The sequence below is a fragment of the Molothrus aeneus genome, chromosome 2 (genome assembly GCF_037042795.1).
Source record: "Molothrus aeneus isolate 106 chromosome 2, BPBGC_Maene_1.0, whole genome shotgun sequence".
In the NCBI taxonomy this organism is placed as follows: domain Eukaryota; kingdom Metazoa; phylum Chordata; class Aves; order Passeriformes; family Icteridae; genus Molothrus; species Molothrus aeneus.
In genome coordinates, this window is record NC_089647.1 from 35,562,393 (window position 1) to 35,582,246 (window position 19,854).

General features: G+C 38.8%; 1 protein-coding gene across 2 annotated transcripts in view; it reads right to left on the minus strand.

Annotated features, from left to right (window-relative positions):
• Nucleotides 1-19,587, minus strand: part of NOX4 (NADPH oxidase 4) — a 100,638-nt gene extending 81,051 nt beyond the window's left edge. For both annotated transcript variants that reach the window (XM_066570392.1, XM_066570383.1), the window contains exons 1-7: nucleotides 19,522-19,587; nucleotides 18,664-18,759; nucleotides 9,479-9,589; nucleotides 8,498-8,582; nucleotides 7,745-7,842; nucleotides 5,859-5,886; nucleotides 3,561-3,633 (exon numbers count right to left, since the gene is read on the minus strand). In XM_066570392.1, the coding sequence (XP_066426489.1) occupies nucleotides 3,561-3,633; nucleotides 5,859-5,886; nucleotides 7,745-7,842; nucleotides 8,498-8,582; nucleotides 9,479-9,589; nucleotides 18,664-18,759; nucleotides 19,522-19,578 (548 nt within the window). In that variant the 5' untranslated portion in view covers nucleotides 19,579-19,587. The remainder of the gene's footprint in view (nucleotides 1-3,560; nucleotides 3,634-5,858; nucleotides 5,887-7,744; nucleotides 7,843-8,497; nucleotides 8,583-9,478; nucleotides 9,590-18,663; nucleotides 18,760-19,521) is intronic.
• Between the last annotated feature and the right edge of the window lie 267 nt (nucleotides 19,588-19,854).

Consider the following 19,854-nt stretch of genomic DNA (forward strand, 5'->3'; position numbering starts at 1 on the left):
ATTTTTAGCTCTGAGAGCATGGATTAAGAAGCTATTCCTCTGACACAGCTAACTTCTTTTTTTTCCAGAGCTTTTTCCCTCCTATGGTATTCTACACAACCAGCTAACTGCTCTTCCTTCAATACAACTGAAACATATGCTGCATTAGTTCTGTTGTTACAGGAATTATTTGTTTTCTTTTGCAAGAGAGGAAAAATAACCTTGACAGTCCAAGAGCTACCAAAATAAAATCCAAGCCAGCAAAATAACAAGGAAGGAAGCAAAGGAGGAAAAAAAAGGAGGCAAAAGAAGGAATACAGCAACAGCAAGGGGCTCTGAAATCCCCCCTCCACCCTGCCATTCTTCCCCCAGTCAGCTCAGTGTTAACACTTTTTTCCTCCTTGAAGCAGCTCAAGCCTTTTCTAACTCCCCACACCCTGGGAGGTATTTTCATGCAGTCACTCATCAGTATCTGTGAGGAGTTGTGGGAGTAATCATCAGTAAGAGGCAAAAAAGAAGAATGGTGTGCAGAGTGGAAGCACAATTGGAAAGCACAAAGAGGGTAAAACAGACCTTCTATCTCAAAACAGGTCATAGAATCCTAGAATGGGACCTTAAAATGGTCTAGGTTAAACCCCCACACTATAAGAAGGGACAAGGACAGGCCTTGGAGCTCTGGTTTAATTTGGTTCCATGCCATAATACCAAAAGCTGCACACTGAATGTTTTATTGGCTCTTTAGCATCTTTTTCAGAATGTACCAATTTTTCAAAATTTCAGTGATGAAAAGTCAATCCCTGGACTGCTTCTGACATGTTGCTTTCAACAGCTAATTATTGCTATTGATTAAAATTACTGTACACTTCTTTCCTGAATACGTCTAAATGTCAGCTTCCAGCTTGTTGATAATTTTATTCTTCTTTCAGCACTCCTACAGATATCTCTACTATAAAATCCTGCTTCCTCACATGTATTAAGTTGCCCTAAATGTGAGCAGGCCCTCTGAACTTCACCTCCTTAAATTATACAAGTATGTAAATCCTTGAACCTCTTACCATGAAGCGTATTTTCCAACACTGTAATAATTATGTATTTCTTACTTGTATCCTTAAACTACAGATACATACATTAGTATTCTAATATAGTCAATAATCTTCCTATTGATACACATGAATTTTCACAGCTCTTCAGAATATTTACTTTTTTTACCTTCCTAGGGCTTAAAATAGACATTATTCACAGAACGGATGCATTTCTTAGGAATGCAAAGTCCTGAAAATTTGAGGTAAATTGAATATTTAATTTTGGTTAACCTACTTTAGAATTTTGCAGATGAAGACCTGAAAGAGTTAGTTTACTGAGAAATGTACTAGGAATTTGTCATGCTTTAAAGGGACACACTAAGCAGCACGGTTCTAGAAAAATATTTTTAATCCTGTTACAGACAGTTTTGAAAAGGAAGATATATGCAGTAGTTTTGAAGATGAAATTGAAGACTAGAATATTTGGTTACAAAAATAGATGGCACTGCAGCACCTTATTTTTTATTGTTATTTTAAATACCGAACATCCAAATAGTAAATATCATTAATTTTAAAGTTGTCAGGAATGTCAACATTTATTGAGAGGGTTTATTGTGTTTTCTGATAACTTCATAACCCTACTGAAAACAACTACTGAACAAAAAATGTTGCTCTAATTCTCAGGTATAACATTGCAAAAAAATTAGAAAATTTTTCAACTAATAATCACTTTATCCTCTTAAAATATTAGCAGCTAATTCAGTCCTTCTAATACTTATTTTCACAGTTTACTGAAAAGGCAGGAAAATAGAGGCATACTCATACACAGAACAATTTCAGGAAGAACATACAAAGGAAGAAATCACTAAGCAGACCAGTGTGCAAGAGCAGATTAGGGCTGAAATCCAAGACTATTACAGCCTCTGAAATACTTTATAAAAAGCTCAGTTTCTGATAGACAGTGAACATTTACAATTAGCTTTCCTAAAACTGTACTGTATGCTCAGCCATCATAAGGCACATGAGAATCCACAGGGAAAGAGATTGAAAAGGGACATAGAAATGCATGCAGCAACTTGTTCCCTTAGGAGAAAACACCATAATAAAGACAAGCTTGAGCTCTATGCCTGAGGGAGAAGCCAGGATAAAATTTCCAAGTAAGAATTATTGCTAGGGCAAGAGGAGATAGAGATTATCTCTTTTGGGGCTTTGATTCTGCTGGCTAGATGGCAGAAAGCTGGGAAAATATTTGCACTTACAGTGACTGTGGAAGGAACTAAAAAGCATGTAACTTCAGAAAATGCTGCATGACCCCCAAAATTATTTCCAAGAATATTTACAACTACATATATTTTTCTAAGTTTCCCAATCACTAATACATGATGTTTTTCTAATTTAATTTGGCTTTGAAGAAGACAGCCAGGACTTTGTTCTGGCTCAATGTTGCAGAATAAAGTAATAGTTTTATTTTTCCATCTTCCCAAAACTGTCTTTCTTTTGTAAGAGAGCTATCTGTGTGGACCATGTAATGTGCAGTCTAATCCTACACTTCAGTAGCCTGCAGTGCCTCACAAAAGTCTCAGCCCTGGAAGAAGCCTTGTCTACTGAAAATGCACAAATATTTGCTGAACTACTTTCTCAAATCACAGGATAACACTGCCAGGTAACACAGCTACTCAGGAAAGCCAGATTAGTTCAACAAAGTTCATAACCACATATCTAACTCACATCACTGGAGCACCATTAATGTTTGAAGATACATAATTAATACATCCTTCCATGTTTGCTGAATTGAGGTGATGCACTTACATAGGGAATTCAACCTCTGTAAAAATGAAGGGGCTATTTTTACACGTTCAATTGCAGAATCCAGTACTTAAAATGACTACAACATTGGGCTAGACCCCCCCAGGTATCAGTCACTCACAGGTACTATCATATGTGCTCATTAACATTTGTACAGAATGTCAACCCACCAGAGGACCAGACCACTAGAAAACCCAGCAGCTGCTCCGAGCCAATACTGCATTGCTGCTTGGTATATTATAATTCACATTAGAAAGAATATATCTTACAACCAGAAGCAGAGCTCTTAAGAGCAATGCTCAACTTCAGTAGTATAGTTTTCATTGATGATAGTTTGGGATTTTGGGCTTTTATTTTGGTTTGGTTTTTTTGGGTTTTTTTTGTTACAATTTATTGTTATAATTAATTGGTGAAAATAATTAAGATAACAATAACATCTTATTTTTCTTCCACTGGACTTAATTTATGCACTGCACTTCCAAATTGCTGAGTTTACTGCCTCCCCTACAACCAGGAATAAAAGAACTATTTAAATTTTTAAAGGTCCACATTTTTAACTCTGCACACTCATTAAACAGTACTTTTTCAGAAGGCAATTCAATCAGGTCTTGTAATTGTTTTCATACAAAATTCACTGTGCTAATTTTACTGCAAGCTAGTGAAAAAATGGACAAGAAAACTGGTATTTTTAACACTCTAGTCAGAAGGAGAATATGATTACAGAAATGGCATTTTTTAGCATAACAATCTTACCTGATGGCATATGTGGAAGCTGTACACATTAGGAATAATACTAACACCATAATGACTCCAGTCAGACCTGGAACTAAAAGGGACATAACTTATATTTGAACTGTGAAGAGGTATACTTGTCTACTATGACCTTTTAAGAAAGTGGAATTAGACATACAAATCATGATTCATTCAAACTCTTGAATAAACTTATCTCTTGAGCACAACTCATGTATCAAACCAGACAGGAAAGAAGAGTTCTTGTCTAATTTCCCACCTTCCCAAGAAAAATATCCCTTTTCCTTGCCTTTCACCATGCATCACAATTTCCTATTTGTCTTTGCTCCTGTCATCTTTTGCTTGTGACATCTGTATCTAAGCAGGTAACTAAGAACAAACACTGTTTACATGCAAGACTGACTGTACAAGCTTCTGTCTCTTTTTTATTCCAAACACTACACTCTGTTGATCATGACAATTAAAAACCTGTTCAGGGACAGAATTTCAAGCAAATCAATTTCTATGCAAGCTGTCACTACAATTTTTTGCCAGGCCATTTCATTCTGGAATGGGGAAGAGCCTGAAATTACTCTCCATGGCATTGTATCATGCTTGAAATTGTTGCCCATAGAGCAAGGTCTGTGAGAGTCATCTGCAGCCAGAACTTGGGAAAGAAAGGTTAAAAATATTAATGATTTGACTCATCTGCTCAAGTGAAGACTTCTATGAGAACTAGTTTATCCTCAGGTCTTTTTTAAGTCAAAGGAGAGATAATCTCAAATCTTACCTTTTTATAAACTTCTCAATATTCATTCATTGAAAAGTCTGATACCCAAAATCTAACACACCACAACTCACTCCTCAGTTTTTACAGACCTACATTCAATGGAAGCTTTGTCATGGACTTCATAAAAAAAACTTGATTTCCCTCCTTCATGGAAAGATTGCAGTTAAAAGCAGCTGCAATAAAAAAATATGCATTCTGTCCACTGCCTCCTTCCTAATTTTTTTTGTCAATCTGATTTGATGTGTAGCGTGCAATGAATCTCAACTCTGAACTAATACCTCCAATGCAATTGCAGTACAGCACTGATTTAGCTTCCTACACTGTCACACAAGCCAGAGGTCACCTTTTATGTCCAGTTTTTCAATTATCTTCTCCATCAGACTGAAATCACTCAGTCTTGCCCCAATTTATCAGTTCATTTTTAGTGTTTCATTTCTGCCCTGTCCCTGACTCTCCTTTCCTCTACTAAGTATAATCTTTAATACTTGTTCCTCCCACAGTCTGCCTCACACCCTTATACAAGGAGGTTCTTTCCTGGGCTAATCTGAAAAGTCATCATCACTGTATAAATCCTTCTGATTCTTTATTCCTTCTGTTTGCTGTTCTGAACTGTCTGGGAAGAAACCAAGGGTTTTTTGCTTATTTGCACAGCTCCCAGTGCAGCAAATTCTTGAGCACTCCTTCAGCACAAATAGTATGTGATCATTACCAGTCATTAGGACAGGGAGTGAACAGAGTAATTTTAAATTTAGGATAACTCTGACTTCAGTTTCTGTCAGTTCACATTCTCCCTTCCTCTTCTCTCGACTGATCTAAACCTTTCCTAGGATTTTTGTGAAGCACTGGCACACCAGACACTAATTCCAGCACACCTATTGGGATTGACAAACCTAGAACAACTGCTGTCTGTTCATAGATTTGATTTGACTGTGCCCTAAATGCTACCAAGTCAGGATTTTGTGTTTGATCCAAATAAGGGAGAAAGTGCGACGGCATCAGGAAGGAACTTTATCTGCTTATGAAGCGCTACAGCTCAGTCTGGTGCCTGCCCCTCCATACCCAAACATTGCTCACTTCTAAATTCCTGCACCAAAAATGTCTTCATCTATTTATTCTGTATGAGTGCTGCAGCCTGATTCCCATGTAACAGTTCAGATTGCTCAGAAACCCAACCAGGTCTTAAATAAACCAGCTGAAGCATAAAAGACTGGTTTTCCATTATGTTTCTTTTTCTAGAAATTGGATCATTTAGGAATTTGGTTTCAATATTAGGGAGAATCTCTGTTTGAAACTAATGGATTTCTGCTGACTCATCTGTACAACAACAGATTTGAAAATGCTGCTCATCCTACTACTGGGCTTATGTAACTCCTGCTTCCTGACTAATGGCTAAGCAAATCCAGGTTATACTAACACAAACCACACAACCCCATACAGCTGAGATACAACAAATGGAGCATGCCAATACAGGACCAAAAGAAGTGTTGTCTGCAGAGAGACAAAGTTTTCTCACTCAGTTTTGCAGGACTTACCAGTTGCAAAAAGCAGTTTCCTCGGGTCCTGAAAAACAGACAAGTAAAACCAAATAAAATCAACGTATGGTATTTTATATCTATTATATGAATAATTTTACAATAATAAGTAGCCTATAAAGCTCACACATTTTAAGACATATGCAGTCCCTAAATCTGGAAGCAGGAATGGATTTGGTAACAGTTTAAATTGACTGCAATTCAACAAAAACTAAACCTTTAGCCTCTGCATTCCCCCAGCAAAGATAATTCAGATCTATAATCTGGATTCAGATAATTTTACAGATAATTGTTTTTAGAACTTAGGGAGAACAGAGTGAAGCAGAAGAGGCAAATGTTTTGAATTTAAATGTAAGACAAGAGGCAAGCATTTTATTGCCAGTTACATCACCAAGACATTTGCAGTGGACCCTAGTGAAGCAAGACTGAACACAAAGGATCTGACAGATGTTCCTGTGTCCTTCACCACATGTGAAAGGAAGAGGGAATATTTCAACATCAGGGAAACTGCCTCACTTCCCCTGACAAAAGCAGTGAAGACAAAACCTATACTTCAAGAGGTTTTGTCTTCACTGCTTGGAAGACTTTTATTTAAACTTGCAGATAAATGTAGTGAGGGGAGATGAGAAGTTTTCATACAGGACAGGAAAAATGAAGTGACCCTCTTTCTGACCTGGTCTGAATCCAGATGTGTATACCAAGGTAGAGAGGACGAGAGCAGTATCTAGACTGTCCACCATGGTTTAAAAAGGGATATAAGTGGGATTCAAATACAAAGGTGCAAGAGATACTAAAGTACCTAGAATTCAGGAGTTTTGATCCTAGAGTTCCTAAAAACCTTGCTATTGTCTCCATTTTCTATTGCAAAATTCCTAGGGCTGCTTAGTAGGGGCTTAGAACCCTGGCATCTTCTTGCCTGAGGTAAGCTCCTGCTGATCTTTCTAATGAAGGGAAGTCTATCAGACCACTCCTAACACAAGCAGACACACAGTCAACCCAGAAGCTCAGCAGAATAGTTGGTGTTGGCATGTCTGTCTGCCATTGAATAGCTGGGTGATTAGATCATTCACCCAGGGAATGGAAGACCTTGGTTGCTGGTCCTTAGGAGCCTGGACTGAGTCGAGCTCTGTTTTTCCAGGAAATGATGCAGCTGGGATAGGGTCATTCTAAGTATTTCCTAATGAAACTGGATAAAAAGAAATGCAGACCAGAGACTAGAATGAACACAAACAAGAGAGAACTTGACTGTAGCCCAAGAAGAAAGGGTGCTGGACTCTGGTCTTGCTTCTAAAATCAGTAAATATCTCTCCATTGCCAAATACACAAGCATTTACAATATACCTGACCAAGGGACTACGAATCTGATATTCCTGCAAGACATCTGCACCTCAGTCAGACAAGGCACACAAATCAAGTATTTTGCAAGCAGAAATCAGTTCATGTAGATAACTAACTCCATGCTTAGCATATATACTCATACATGCATTCACTGCAGCTGAAAAATGCAAAATCAATTTCAAATCTCACTGTATTCTAAACAATGGAAATACAGAACAAATTTGCCCAAAAAGCAGCAGAAATGTCTTAACCAGGCCCACCCAAGGAACAGAGAGAAGCAAAAGAGCAGCAAGAGAACAAGGTGGAAGGTGAAAAGTTTAGATGATTGCATTCTTCATCTAATAATCAAACAGGACAGAACCTTGCTGGCTTTAATACATGCTTTGTCCAAACAAAGAAATAAAATCCACAGGAATCTACACAAGGGTGAGTTTTCAGTGCATGAAACAGGAGCACTGTACAGATCACACAATGGCATTAAATATGCAAATATTCATATATTTAAATTATATGCTTAAAACCAAAATATGAAAGGAAAGCTGGCTCACCTCACCACGATAGTTTGCTGCATTTAGGGTCACAAATTCTTCATTGTAATTCTCAGAGAAGTTAAGAGCATTCACCAGATGAGCAGCAACATGTAAGACTAAAAAAAACAAAAAACTGAGTAAATCTGTAAACAAGTGCTGGATGTTCCCTGTGGCCACCCAGATGCCAAGATATAATCACATCATCTGCATGAGATATACCAGGGACTCGGGAATTCTTAATTATTCTTCAAGAGTAAATCAGCTTATAAATATTAATGACAGAAGGTTGTACGTATTTTAGGGGTTTTTTTTAATACTACAGTGGTGATTTCTGTACTGCAATGCTTCAGCTGAGACACAGCATTCAAAGGTGTCCAGCCAAGAATATTTCTTCTTCACCAAAGAGAAAAAAGGGTAGTTGCCTCCACTGCTCCCTCCTCTGCAGGTAAGTCTGTAGTACCCTGATTTTTTCACTCAAATTCCTTAGGTACAATGAGGGTTCACTTGCAAGGGCAGATTTTGACCTGGTCTCACATACCTATCTTCTAAGAAACTGGCATTTTAAGGAAAGGCTTGACATTAGAATGTATGCCCATGTGTTTAAAGCAAAAAATGAACCAAAACCCACACAGATTCGAGAAAGCATTTACAATTTAAGACGAGCAAGCACAGAGCAAGACTACCCCCAAATGTACTGCAGCAGAAAAACCACAAAGTGCTGCATCAACGTGCTTCCAAAAGATGCTGCTGCTCAGCACAGTGAGATCTCACCTGAAAAGATGCATATCGTGACACCACATGTCACATGGAAAGTTTTGCTTTTATCTAGCAGCCTTCTGGTTTTCTTGCTGGCAACCTAGTAAGAGAAGAATTCAAGTACTCTCTTCCAAAACAAAGCAAAGAAAAAAATACTAACAGCAACTGTGGTGACATAATAGCAACTTCATTAGTTTTAACACTTTGCAAGCTTAGTACCTAAATTTAAAAACTACTGGATTATGACAAGGAGACAGTTTTGAGGACTTAATGAAGAAATCACACAGATATCAAGAGTACATAATGTACCTCCTGGCCTTAATATTTAGGAATTCTAGCATTACTTGTGAAGGCATCACTGACTCTTTTATAAGCAAGATCAAAAGGAATGGTCTATTTGCATACATACGTACAACTACAGGCATCAAATCTTATAGATATTGTCACATGATTAACAGAAGTGACGAGTTCAATTTGCAACCATCTAGCAAACACAAATGTTCCTCAAAAGCATTATTTGTATTTCTGTAAAAACAACTAGCAAATCACAAAGAAGCTAAACATTGTCTCTCCCATGATAACAAATGTATCAGGTTGGGTATTTTTGTAGAACATTCTGTCACCTCCAGTAGGACACTTGTGGTCATGCAGAGACAAAGTTGGGTTTATTCCATTGAATTCTATCAGGAAGCACTTGAGAGGACACATATATCTCCAATATAAGGGTTTGGAAAGACAGAGGGGAATTTATCTGGTTACAGCTCCACAGCAACTCCCCATCCTTCAAAACTGCACTGAAGAAACCACCCTCTAAACAGGTCAAATCAAACCAGACAAAGCCTGTCTTCAAAGGAGTCATGATGTCTGATCCTTGCACCATGCAAGCACATAGCGTAGAACAAACAGGGATGTAACAGATTCTTTTTCTATTGTTTTTATACCAAACAGAGACCAGGGCCCTCTTCTCAAGCTCTGCATTCCAAGGACAGCACTCACCTTCTGGGACCCCCGCAGGAAGGCCAAGAGAACACGGCACATGGGGAGCAGGACCAGGCAGCAGTTGAGATTGAGCACAGATGCCGAAGCTCTGCTAATACACAATCCTAGCTGAACAAACATTGTAAGAGTTAGATTATGGGGAAAAGGGAATGGTATGTGCGTCAGTCTTGTCTCTCTTTTACTCTGCTGTGAAACCAAATGGTTCCCCTGCTCTCTGACTCATCAAAATAGTGAAGTTTCATGATGTGCTGCAGAAACCACGGCACACACAGCATGCTGTCCTGTCCTCACAGGGACGGAAACAGCTCTCATCTTTGCATCAAGAAGTTATTAAAAATTAACTTTGTCAATAATAAATTACAATTTTCTACTAGAAGATCCAATATCCTCATCAGTGCTCAAAGTCACATGGAACAAAACATTTGAGACAACAGTAAGTGTCCACTGAGAAAGAACCTGAAAGCTTCAACAGACATAACTAAACAAAAAGAGTGATAAATACTATGATGACACTAGACAGGCACTCGAGTGTAATGATTTTTCTGTTAAGCCACAAAAAGATGTAAAAAAATATTTATTCAATCAAACTGAAACGGTCATAGTGTTTCAAAGACTGTTGTAGAATTGCCACAAAACTCCTCATCCATTCACATTATGCAATGCCATATTTGGACATTAAGAAAGTAGGTTTTCTTCAGTTTAACTGCTCAATAGCTGGGAACTGTAATGAAATCTAATTGCACTAATGCTTTCACTGATATATTTGGAACTTACATAATTAGAACAAAAACGCTTGTCAAATAAATGAACAAAGCACACATTCATGTCATAAACCTGTATTTTTAATCTTATTATATTATCTCATTCATTTATGATTTTAAAAAGTTAGCAAAATGCCATTGTTCTCCTAGTTACTAGGTTGAATTACCTTTTTACTAGCTTATATAAAAGATGCTTTTAGACTGTCAACAGATTTCTGGAAGGATATTTCTTATACTGTTCTCAAAACCCCAAGTATTTCAACTCCTGAATAACTTAGTAAAAAAATATTATAATATTAAAGATAACTCAAATGCTGCAGGAGCATGTGAATGAGGTAAACAGGTACAAATTATCTAACAAAAATTACTTAAGGTTTATTACCTTTTTCAAAATTAAACTACGTTAAAAAATGAGCATGTTTTACTTTCTGACAAAAAAATTAATCTGTGCAACATCTATTATATTCTTATCTCTGTTATCAAGAAGAAACAAAATTTACAGACTTATGTTTGTGTCACAGAAATGGATGAATATATAAGCTAGTAAAAACAAAAAGAATAACTGCATTTCAGAATATCTTGAAGATCTGAAGCACAACAGCATGAAAGGGTTTCTAAACACCAGTACCATAAAGCATTACAACTTCCTGCTCTCCCAGTTAGCAACATCCATGTACCTCACCTGCTCTGCAGCACACCTGGGCACAGCACCAGGAAGCAAACAGAAGGTAAAGATGTTCAATATACCTGAAGAACAAAGCTCTGCACCTAAATCCTTTTTCTCTTCCAGCTACTTTTCATTATTAATTAGACCTGAGTGCTAGGGACCTCCTCACCAGACCCTACCAGCTCCCAGAGAACAGAGCAGTCACAAGGGCACCCTCTCTCAAAAGCTGCCCATGAGAAGTAAGAGCAATTACCCCACAAAATGTGCTCTACCTTGTTCTCTACCACGTAAATGTGGGATTTCCAGAAAAAAAATCCCAGGAACAGATCATCTCCAACCTACTGAATGATAAGAAATAAGACTAAAATGAGCCATGTCACTTAGTTCTTTCCCACTCTCCAGATGTCCTCCACTATTTCTTCCAATGTATTGTTAGTCCTCTTTTTCCTTACATAAAACCTCCCTTGCTTCAATTTTGTCTGTTGCTTCACTCTCTGATCACTTGCACAATGAGATTTTTTTCTTGCTACTCCCTCCTCATAAGCCATGTTCTTCAGAACTTAGGCCATCCTCTCCTCCCCACTCTAGAGTCTCCCAACTGGAAATAACCCTTGAACAGACTGGACTTAATGAAAAGAAAAATGTCTCTATAATGCACTGTTTGCATATACAACACTGTCTCTATTTTCATTAAATCCTCTAAAGTGAAGCTAAAAATGAGCTATACACCTCATTGAAGCAATAATGTCAGAAACATGGTATTAAAACATATAAGAATTTTTATTGGGGCTTACTGATGTGCTACAGTATTGCAGTGATTAAATGGGCATGACTTGAAAAACTCAAGAATTATGTTAGAAATAATGTAATGCAAACTTCAGAAGCAAACTGAATCATTTTTGTAGCTGTTGATTAATACACAAAATCTGAAAAAGTTGCAATACCATTAATGAGCAGTTTGAAAATTTTAATAACTTCTGTTGTATGGCCTATATGATACATCACTACTTTCTCAAGAATTTATATTGTCTTTGAGTTTAAATATAAACCAGGCATGACATCAATTATCCAAGACTTCCTTTACCAAGCACAGCAATGTTTCTTACAAAGCTTTAACAAAACAATAGCTTGGTCTAGAAGAGAATCAATTCTACACTGAATAGTGTTAAATAAATGAAATAACTCCTGTCAGAGTTCAAGAAGCATTTGAACAACACTGTCAGGCACATGGTGTGACTCTTGGGATGTCCTGCTCAGGGCCAGGAGTTGCACTGATGGGTCCCTTCCAGCTCAGCATAGTCTGGGATTATAAGTAAAATGCCAAACAATTTAACAAGTTTGAATCACAAATGATGTGCAGAAAAGGCTATCCTACTAACCCTCCTTTGTTTTTCTCCACTATTTAATAAAGAGCAAATATTCATTCATAATGCAATTACTATGGAAGAATGTCTTACATTCATTATAATTCAATGCTATCAACACCTGTACATACAAGAAAAAAAAGGAAAGAAAATACAAAAAGAGACCAGCAAACAACTACTTACAGCATTTTCAAGGAAGTATGATTCAAATATTAAAATACTGTTACCAATGGTTCATGTAAGGTTTTACTCTGAAGAAATAAAGTTCAGCAATATTTCCTGCAACAAGCCCATGACTGATTTGCAAACAATGGGAAATACATTTAGAAATTCTTAAAATCAAAATTCAGGCAAGAAGAAAAAGAGTTTAAGTTTGCTCTTGATATCTAGCCAAAAGCTAAAAATATGACCATGAAACTAATTCTTTCCAAATGGTTTCCAAGAGATCTCTTTCTTAACTTCCTTTGCATTGCCTGGGAGGCATAGTAACAAATTAACACAGTACATTGTTAGATTTTTAAACAATAGTAGAATAAAGGATGATTTTTGCTCCAAGGCAACTCACTGGGTCTAGAAGGGAATATATACCCTTATTAAGTAGTTAAGAAATGAGAAAAATATAATCCTATTTTCTTCCTGAAGTTTTTACTGTCTTAAAAAAATGTTATTGCATGTTAGTAGCATGTGAAATTTCTGCAGGATCAAAAAGAAAAAAAAAAACCCCACACAAAATCTCTGGTATACTGGTATCTGATTTCATGGAGAGGCAAAGAATCATAAAGAAACTAAAGGATTACTCCAATTTACAGACTAAATCTGTGGCAAAAATAGTAGGGAACTGGACCATCTACAAACTCAAATCCTAAAAGCTAGGTTAGATTTTTCCTCCAGACAAGCATAAAGGAATTGCCACCTTCTCCAAAGCAGCATAAAAGAGCTCCAGAATGTAAATTCTCTAGTTATCCCTGTCTGATGTACAGTCCACAGAAATCCAGATGGACTCCTGGCTGTGCTCATACAACATACAAAGTATGTCAGAGAATGAAGAGTCAGTTCTCATTGTATCTTGCTGCCAGCAAGACTGAAAATGAGAAATTGAGCTTCCTTTGCTAGGAAAAGGAGCTTTTCTGTTAGGCAAATGATTTCAGTATTAGATTGAGGGCTGAAGTACCTTACTGTGCACCCCAGAACTGCCCAAAATTCATAATTTATAAATACAGAGATTAATGTTACCTGCAACTGCTGTGCACAGAAATCTGATATTTTATACATGGTTGTAAAATTAAGATTTCAACAAATACTGTCCTATCTCACCTTTTAAGTCAATCTTTTATCAAAAAAATGTTAGAATAATGCAAACCCTTCCACAGCTGAGAGTGATGTGATTATGTCTCTCAAGACTTCACCACCTACAAGCAACCACCCTGAACAGGTCATGGTGCAATAGAGACACCACACTTGATGCTGTCTCTTAGAGCCTTTCTTTAAAATTTTTCAATCTTCTTTGGTTCAGGGCACCTTGAAAGGTTCTGGCAAGACTCACAAGCCACATGCTGCTCTGTAGACACAGGTGACAGACCACCTCCCCAGATCAGTACTAGAGCAGATAAAGTTGGTTATTTTCCTAGTGGAACAAAGCGCGCTACGCAACATGACTCCTTTTGACCCAGCTTCCTTTTCTTCATAGAGTACTCCTTCTCTTGAGTAACTCAGCACTGATAACTTAAGATGAAGGACAGAACTGAACTGTATGTACAGCAATTATTCCTCTTAGGCCTGTCAAATCTGGCTGGAGATCTAGCAATAAAAACATGAAGCAGCTGAAAAGAAGGAAAATGTGAGTGTAGGGGAAACCTACTAGAACATGTGAAAACATCTACAAAAGTTTGACTTGGTTTTGCTCCTGAAGAAGGTTTCAGAGAAGGAGTCTGTAAATCTCAATCTCATGTACTGCAACTCTTTAAAAATTATTTTAAGTGGTGCAATATTTTTTAATATGTATGGAGTATCTTCCCTGCACTGCTGTGAATCAGTATTCTCCCTATTCACTTGTAACTCATCACACAGGCATTCTTTGAAGGTTTTCCATCTCCTCTTGTCTACAAGTTTAGGTCATGTTCCCATTTTATAAGCAGTGCCTTTGTGTAGGATGTACTCCTTCTTCTGCTTAAATCAGACATTCAAAATGAAGAAAACAACTAACTTAATCTTGAGTGCAGTAAGAGCTTCCAACTTCTCTGATAATCTCCAAGCAAAGGGTCAAGACACAACTCTCCCCAATGCTAAAATATGGGGGGTAAGCAGATTCCAGTGTGGTTGCATAACGACCAATGAAAGTGGAATTTGGTCTCAATTAGTGAAATCTCTGTCGTTACGATAAACTAGCAAGGAGAGACATAAAAGTTACTGGAACATATTCCAAGCAGTGAATAAAGGTGACAAATGTTATGCACAATACTGCACAATAAAAAGGCAGCAACTGTACAGATAGAAAAGCGAGGCAGCACTTTTCAGCCCCATTTTCAGTTATTCAGTCTTTTCCCAAAGAGATCCTTCTGACAATGCATTTTCTTCACTTTGGTCTGAAACCCAGAAGCTTATCTCTTGCATTAACATTTGACTACATTACAGCTATTTGAGCAGGGACAAGAGAGGGAATGGGGAAAGAGAGACGCTTCATGCCACGACAAAATGAGCTCAAAGCTCTTTCTGCTCACAGGGAACTCAAGCAACAGGAAACAAGCATTTCATTCAATACTGTTAAAGCAAGACTTGAGTTCTATAAGGCCAGTACCAAACTTATGGCTGATTTTTTTTTTTTTTTTACCAGGCACAATCAAACTTGTTAGACAAAAATACAGCCAAGCTAGACTAAAGAGAGAAATCCTGAAGTCTGTGAAGAAATGCGTGCGGACAATTTCACTGACTGAGTGGACCAAAATCTCCAACAAAGATTTTGGAGTCAAGTAATTTAAGACTCTCCCCTTCTGTAACTCATTCCTACTACACATTATAGCACCTATCATGAACACAAAGATGAGAATATTCCCTTCCTCTCTGCCAAATTCTTTTATAAGAAATTCATGTCTGCTGGGGATTTGTTCACAGGCTTCTCTTTGTTAAGCCATGTAAGACCACAAGTTAACACCTATGAAATCATTAAAAAATGAGGTTCTTTATCTGAAATTTATCTGAAAACTGGTGTTTTCAAACCAGTGTGAATGAATGCATTCATACAGTAAGACTATGACCTGCAGTGTTACAAACAATTCAGTATCCAAAGGGATGGTTCATCAAAGCAAAAGTATTGGAAAGGAATTTACATCCACCAGGTTCTGGTGAACTTTCACTGCAAGTATTATGTAATCACAGAATTATTCTGGTTGGAAGGGACCTCAGGATGTCTCTGTTCAAACCCCCTGTTCTAAGCATGTTCAACACCAAACTCAGATTAAGTTTGCTCAGGGTTTTTTGCCCAATTACATTTTGAAAACTCCTGGGGATAGAGACTGCACAGTGAAGAGTTCATGGTCTCATCAACAGAAGTCAAACTGAGCAAAGCAGAGATGTTTGACACAAAATAACACTAAGTTTCCTGGTACATAAAGATTGATCAACCTCCTCCTACCATGTTACTGCCTTCTACTTATCTGTTCTCTTGGCATTTCCAGGACACCACCATGCTCTTGGTGCCTTTTCACAGGTGTAGAATTAAGGATCAGGAAGATTGTTATTGAAAGACTGAGTGAGAGTTAAGTACCTAAAAACTTTGAAATCCTGTCCTAAAGTATCTTGTTCAACATCACAGAAAAGGCAATTGGAAGAGAATAAACATGAGCCTTATTCTCTGTAGGCAGCTGAAGGGAAGTAAATCACTTCGGGGACCACTGAACAAAAGACCAACACCATTCTTTCTCTTTCTTCACCTCAGAGATGGCATAAAAACATGGCACAGTTGAATATACTCAGAATATTCAGTCCAAGATCTTATTTCATATCACACTCTGATTTCCTCCAGCAACTCTTCTTGTTCCCTGTTACTTGGTAAACAACCAAATTACCTGTGGTAAATTTTTCCATGCTGCAAGTGCAGACGTTCTTAAGGCGATTATAGCCTATTGTAGCATACTAAGAAAGAAAAGAAGCCAACTCTTTAGGAAACCTCACTGAAAAAATCAGAAACTTTTTTTAATTCAAAAAGTGACACTCCTTTTGGGCAACTTTGTTAGCTCTCTGGAAAAAGGAACCAGTTGTCATGGAAGTATCCATTAAAGAGTTCAATCTGTTCACACAAAAAATATCAACTGTTGAATTAAAAATGAAGAATTTAATAGAAATCTCAAAATCTTCAGACACCAAGAAATGGCACAGAGGCTCTGTAAAACACTTACACAGGCATAGAACAGAGAGTAGACTGGTTATACAGATGGACCATGGGTCAGTGACTATACAAAACTAATAGAGAAAAAGAAGAGGGGCAAAAATCCCTGTGAAGCTGTAGTATTGCTTATGCCATCTCCTGAAGAAACCAAATTGGGTTCAGTTTTCCCAGCCCTTGCAAAACAATCTCTATGACTAATACACATACACAGATATAATGAAGAGAAGGAAAAAAGCTTAATTCACAGAATGACTAGGTTGGAAGAGACCTTAAAGATCATCAAGTCCAACACAAATTTTAGGGTCCAAACCTTAACTTGGGGATCTACTGAAGATATTTAGATGAGCTGTAAAAAGTGAATTGCAAGTACATTTTACAGTCCTTAGTATTTTGAAAAATGTTAAAATTAGTTTTATAACTTTGACCAAAAGTATCTTTTAGGCTTAGCTCTTCATTTTTAACCTTATTTTAGGAGTCCCTAAATTCTGTAGTACTTTTTCCCACAGTGGCAGACACAATTATACAAACTTAAAAGGACGACCTCCTAGTCCTCATCTCCTGACCAATCTGTTGCCTGAATCATCTTACGGGTTCTGAACACACATTAAGTTACTTTGCAAGTGACTTCCACTTTAAAGTATAAGAAAACAAAAAAAAAATCCCAACCAGATGATGACCTGGTATGAGGCATATGAATAATCTGAATTGAGAGAAACTTGCTGATTGATACCAGCTGAAAACCTGGTCCAACACGTCACCCAAAAACATTTGCTTTACAAACAACCCATTTGCTCCACCAGGAACAAACACAGTTTTCAAATGGATACACTGGGATGCAAAGCCACCAGAAATCAAGGTAAAATTAAACACGTTTTCATGCTTTTTCTGTCAAGAAGGTCACCACTATGAAGGATTTAATTATTGTCATTCCCTTCTTTTTTGCACTATCTGTGCTAAGATTCACTCTTGAACACATCTGAATCAACCATAAGAAGGAAAAAAAAGGAGAAAAATGTATAAACTCAACTTATTTCTAAGCAAGATCACAAAACTTTATGGTACTGACTAGTTATGACAATATCAGCCATGTGAAACTATATACCCTGGATTTACCAAAAAGAAACCCCAGAGGCTCTACAGCAGATTAGGATGCACATCATCTGTGTTTAATCTCATGTCAATTTTCTACTGAAATGCATTCCTGAGTATGACATAGTGTTACAAAGCATCATGTTATTCAGACACTTTTTCCCAGACTGTCAAATTCTGAGCAACCCATGGGCATTTTCCAGAAAGATGTTAACCCTTACTTTATGCCTTTTTAGACATAAGTTTTTTTTTTTTTTAATTACTACAATGGGTAATTTCCCAAGGCAGGCTGGTATCTCACGTCTCCAAAGTATCTTTTTGTGTTTATCTGCTGGTGGTGGGTGTTACCCTTGCTAAACCAAAACATCTGAATCTTTATTAAACCACCCAGAATGAAAGAACTTACTATTAGAAATCAAAAGTGAAGTTACATGTATTACATTGAATTTAGACAGAACAGAGGATCCATGAGAATGACAAAGACTGAAAAGAACTAAGACTTATTAAAAGAAGTCCCTCAGCAAGCATGTATATTACAATAACTGGATTGGAAAGAATTTGCCGACAAGAGTCCATAGCTTGCTAAATGTACTGATGACGAAAAGTGGAGCTCCAGTCATTTGTTGAGCATGTCTGTGTTTCTGTGAGCTTGTCTGCTGCTGGGAACACTGGGAGGGTAGAGAAGAGGGAAAAGCATAGCTGTCCCACACTTGACTGGCTCTTTTTCTTCTTAACAGTGCTCACTTTCTACTCCTAAACGACTGTCAGAAGTATCCCAGTAAATTCTTACCTGATCTTTCCCCACTTTGAAAAGTTAACAGGTAGTTTGTGCCATTTTTGATTAGCAAATTCATTCTGCCCCTTATCCCATCCTCGAACATCCCAATTTCCAGGGCAAAAGTAATGTCCAGGTCACTCACCCCTAACATCTGATGCAAATAATAATACTGTAGCCCTTGATTATAAAGCAGGAAGGTTTTCCCGAAGAGCCATACATTGAGGGAGAGCCAGAAAAACTGAAATGAAACAGAAACAAGAGATTGTAAGTGAAAGTTACGTGTGCAAACTGTTCAGTGATCATTTCATTTCATTCATAAAACTCATAGGTAGGTCTGCAGCTTCATATGTTTATATGTAAATGGAATGGAAAAGCAAACTTCATGCACATATTATGCTTTAAAATATTAAAATGAAGTGCCCCTATGTGGGAAATTTTCACTTTCATTGAACGTCACAAAACTTTTTGTGTCTTACGACAACCGAGAGCTGGCAAAGCACTCCGATACAAGACGCTATCCCAAACCTTTAGCTGGACGTTGCATTTAAGAGACTCAAAGAATAAAAAACAACAACAAAGAGACAAAGGAAGGTAAAGAACTTGACCTCCAAGAAGCTGCATCTTCTCCCCCAAACTTTCCCAAACAGAGCCTAACAAAGAGCAAGCACACGCACAGCGTGTGCCAGCCGGGCAGGGCACGGAGGCGGGCACTGTCCCGGGCCACGGCACCCGCCTGCACCCATCCCTGCCAGCCGCGCACCGGGACGCGCTCGGAGCACATCCCGCCCACCCGTCCGAGCCGCGGCACCCGCACGGCATCCTGCCCCGCACGCCGGGAGCCCTGCCCCGCACGCCGGGAGCCCTTGCCCCGCACGCAGGACGCGGTGCCCGGCTCCCCGACCCTCGGGGCAGCCCCCGCCGCCTGCCAGCACCCACCGGCCCCTCCTGAGCCTCTCCCGCGGGTCAGCCCCTCTGAGGGCAGCCCCGGGGCCGCCCCTACCAGGAAGAGGTGCTTGCTCCCCTCGTTGGCCAGCCAGCTCCTCCAGGAGAGCGCCATGGTGCGGGACGCCCGCGGGGCAGGACGGAGGGTGGGGGGCGCCGGGCGAGCCCTCCTTTTCAGCCGGGCCGAGCCGCCCTCCCCTCTCCCCACCCCTCACCCCCCGCCCTGTCTTCCGGCCGCCGGGGCGTAGCGCTCCGGCCCCGTCGCGCCGCCGGCCGGCCCCCGGCTCCGTGCCGCCGGCGCTGCCCCTTTGTGCGCGGCCCAGCTCCCCGGGAGCCGCAGCGCAGCCGGGGCTCTCCGGAGGGCAGCCTGCCCTGCCCTGCCCTGCCCTAC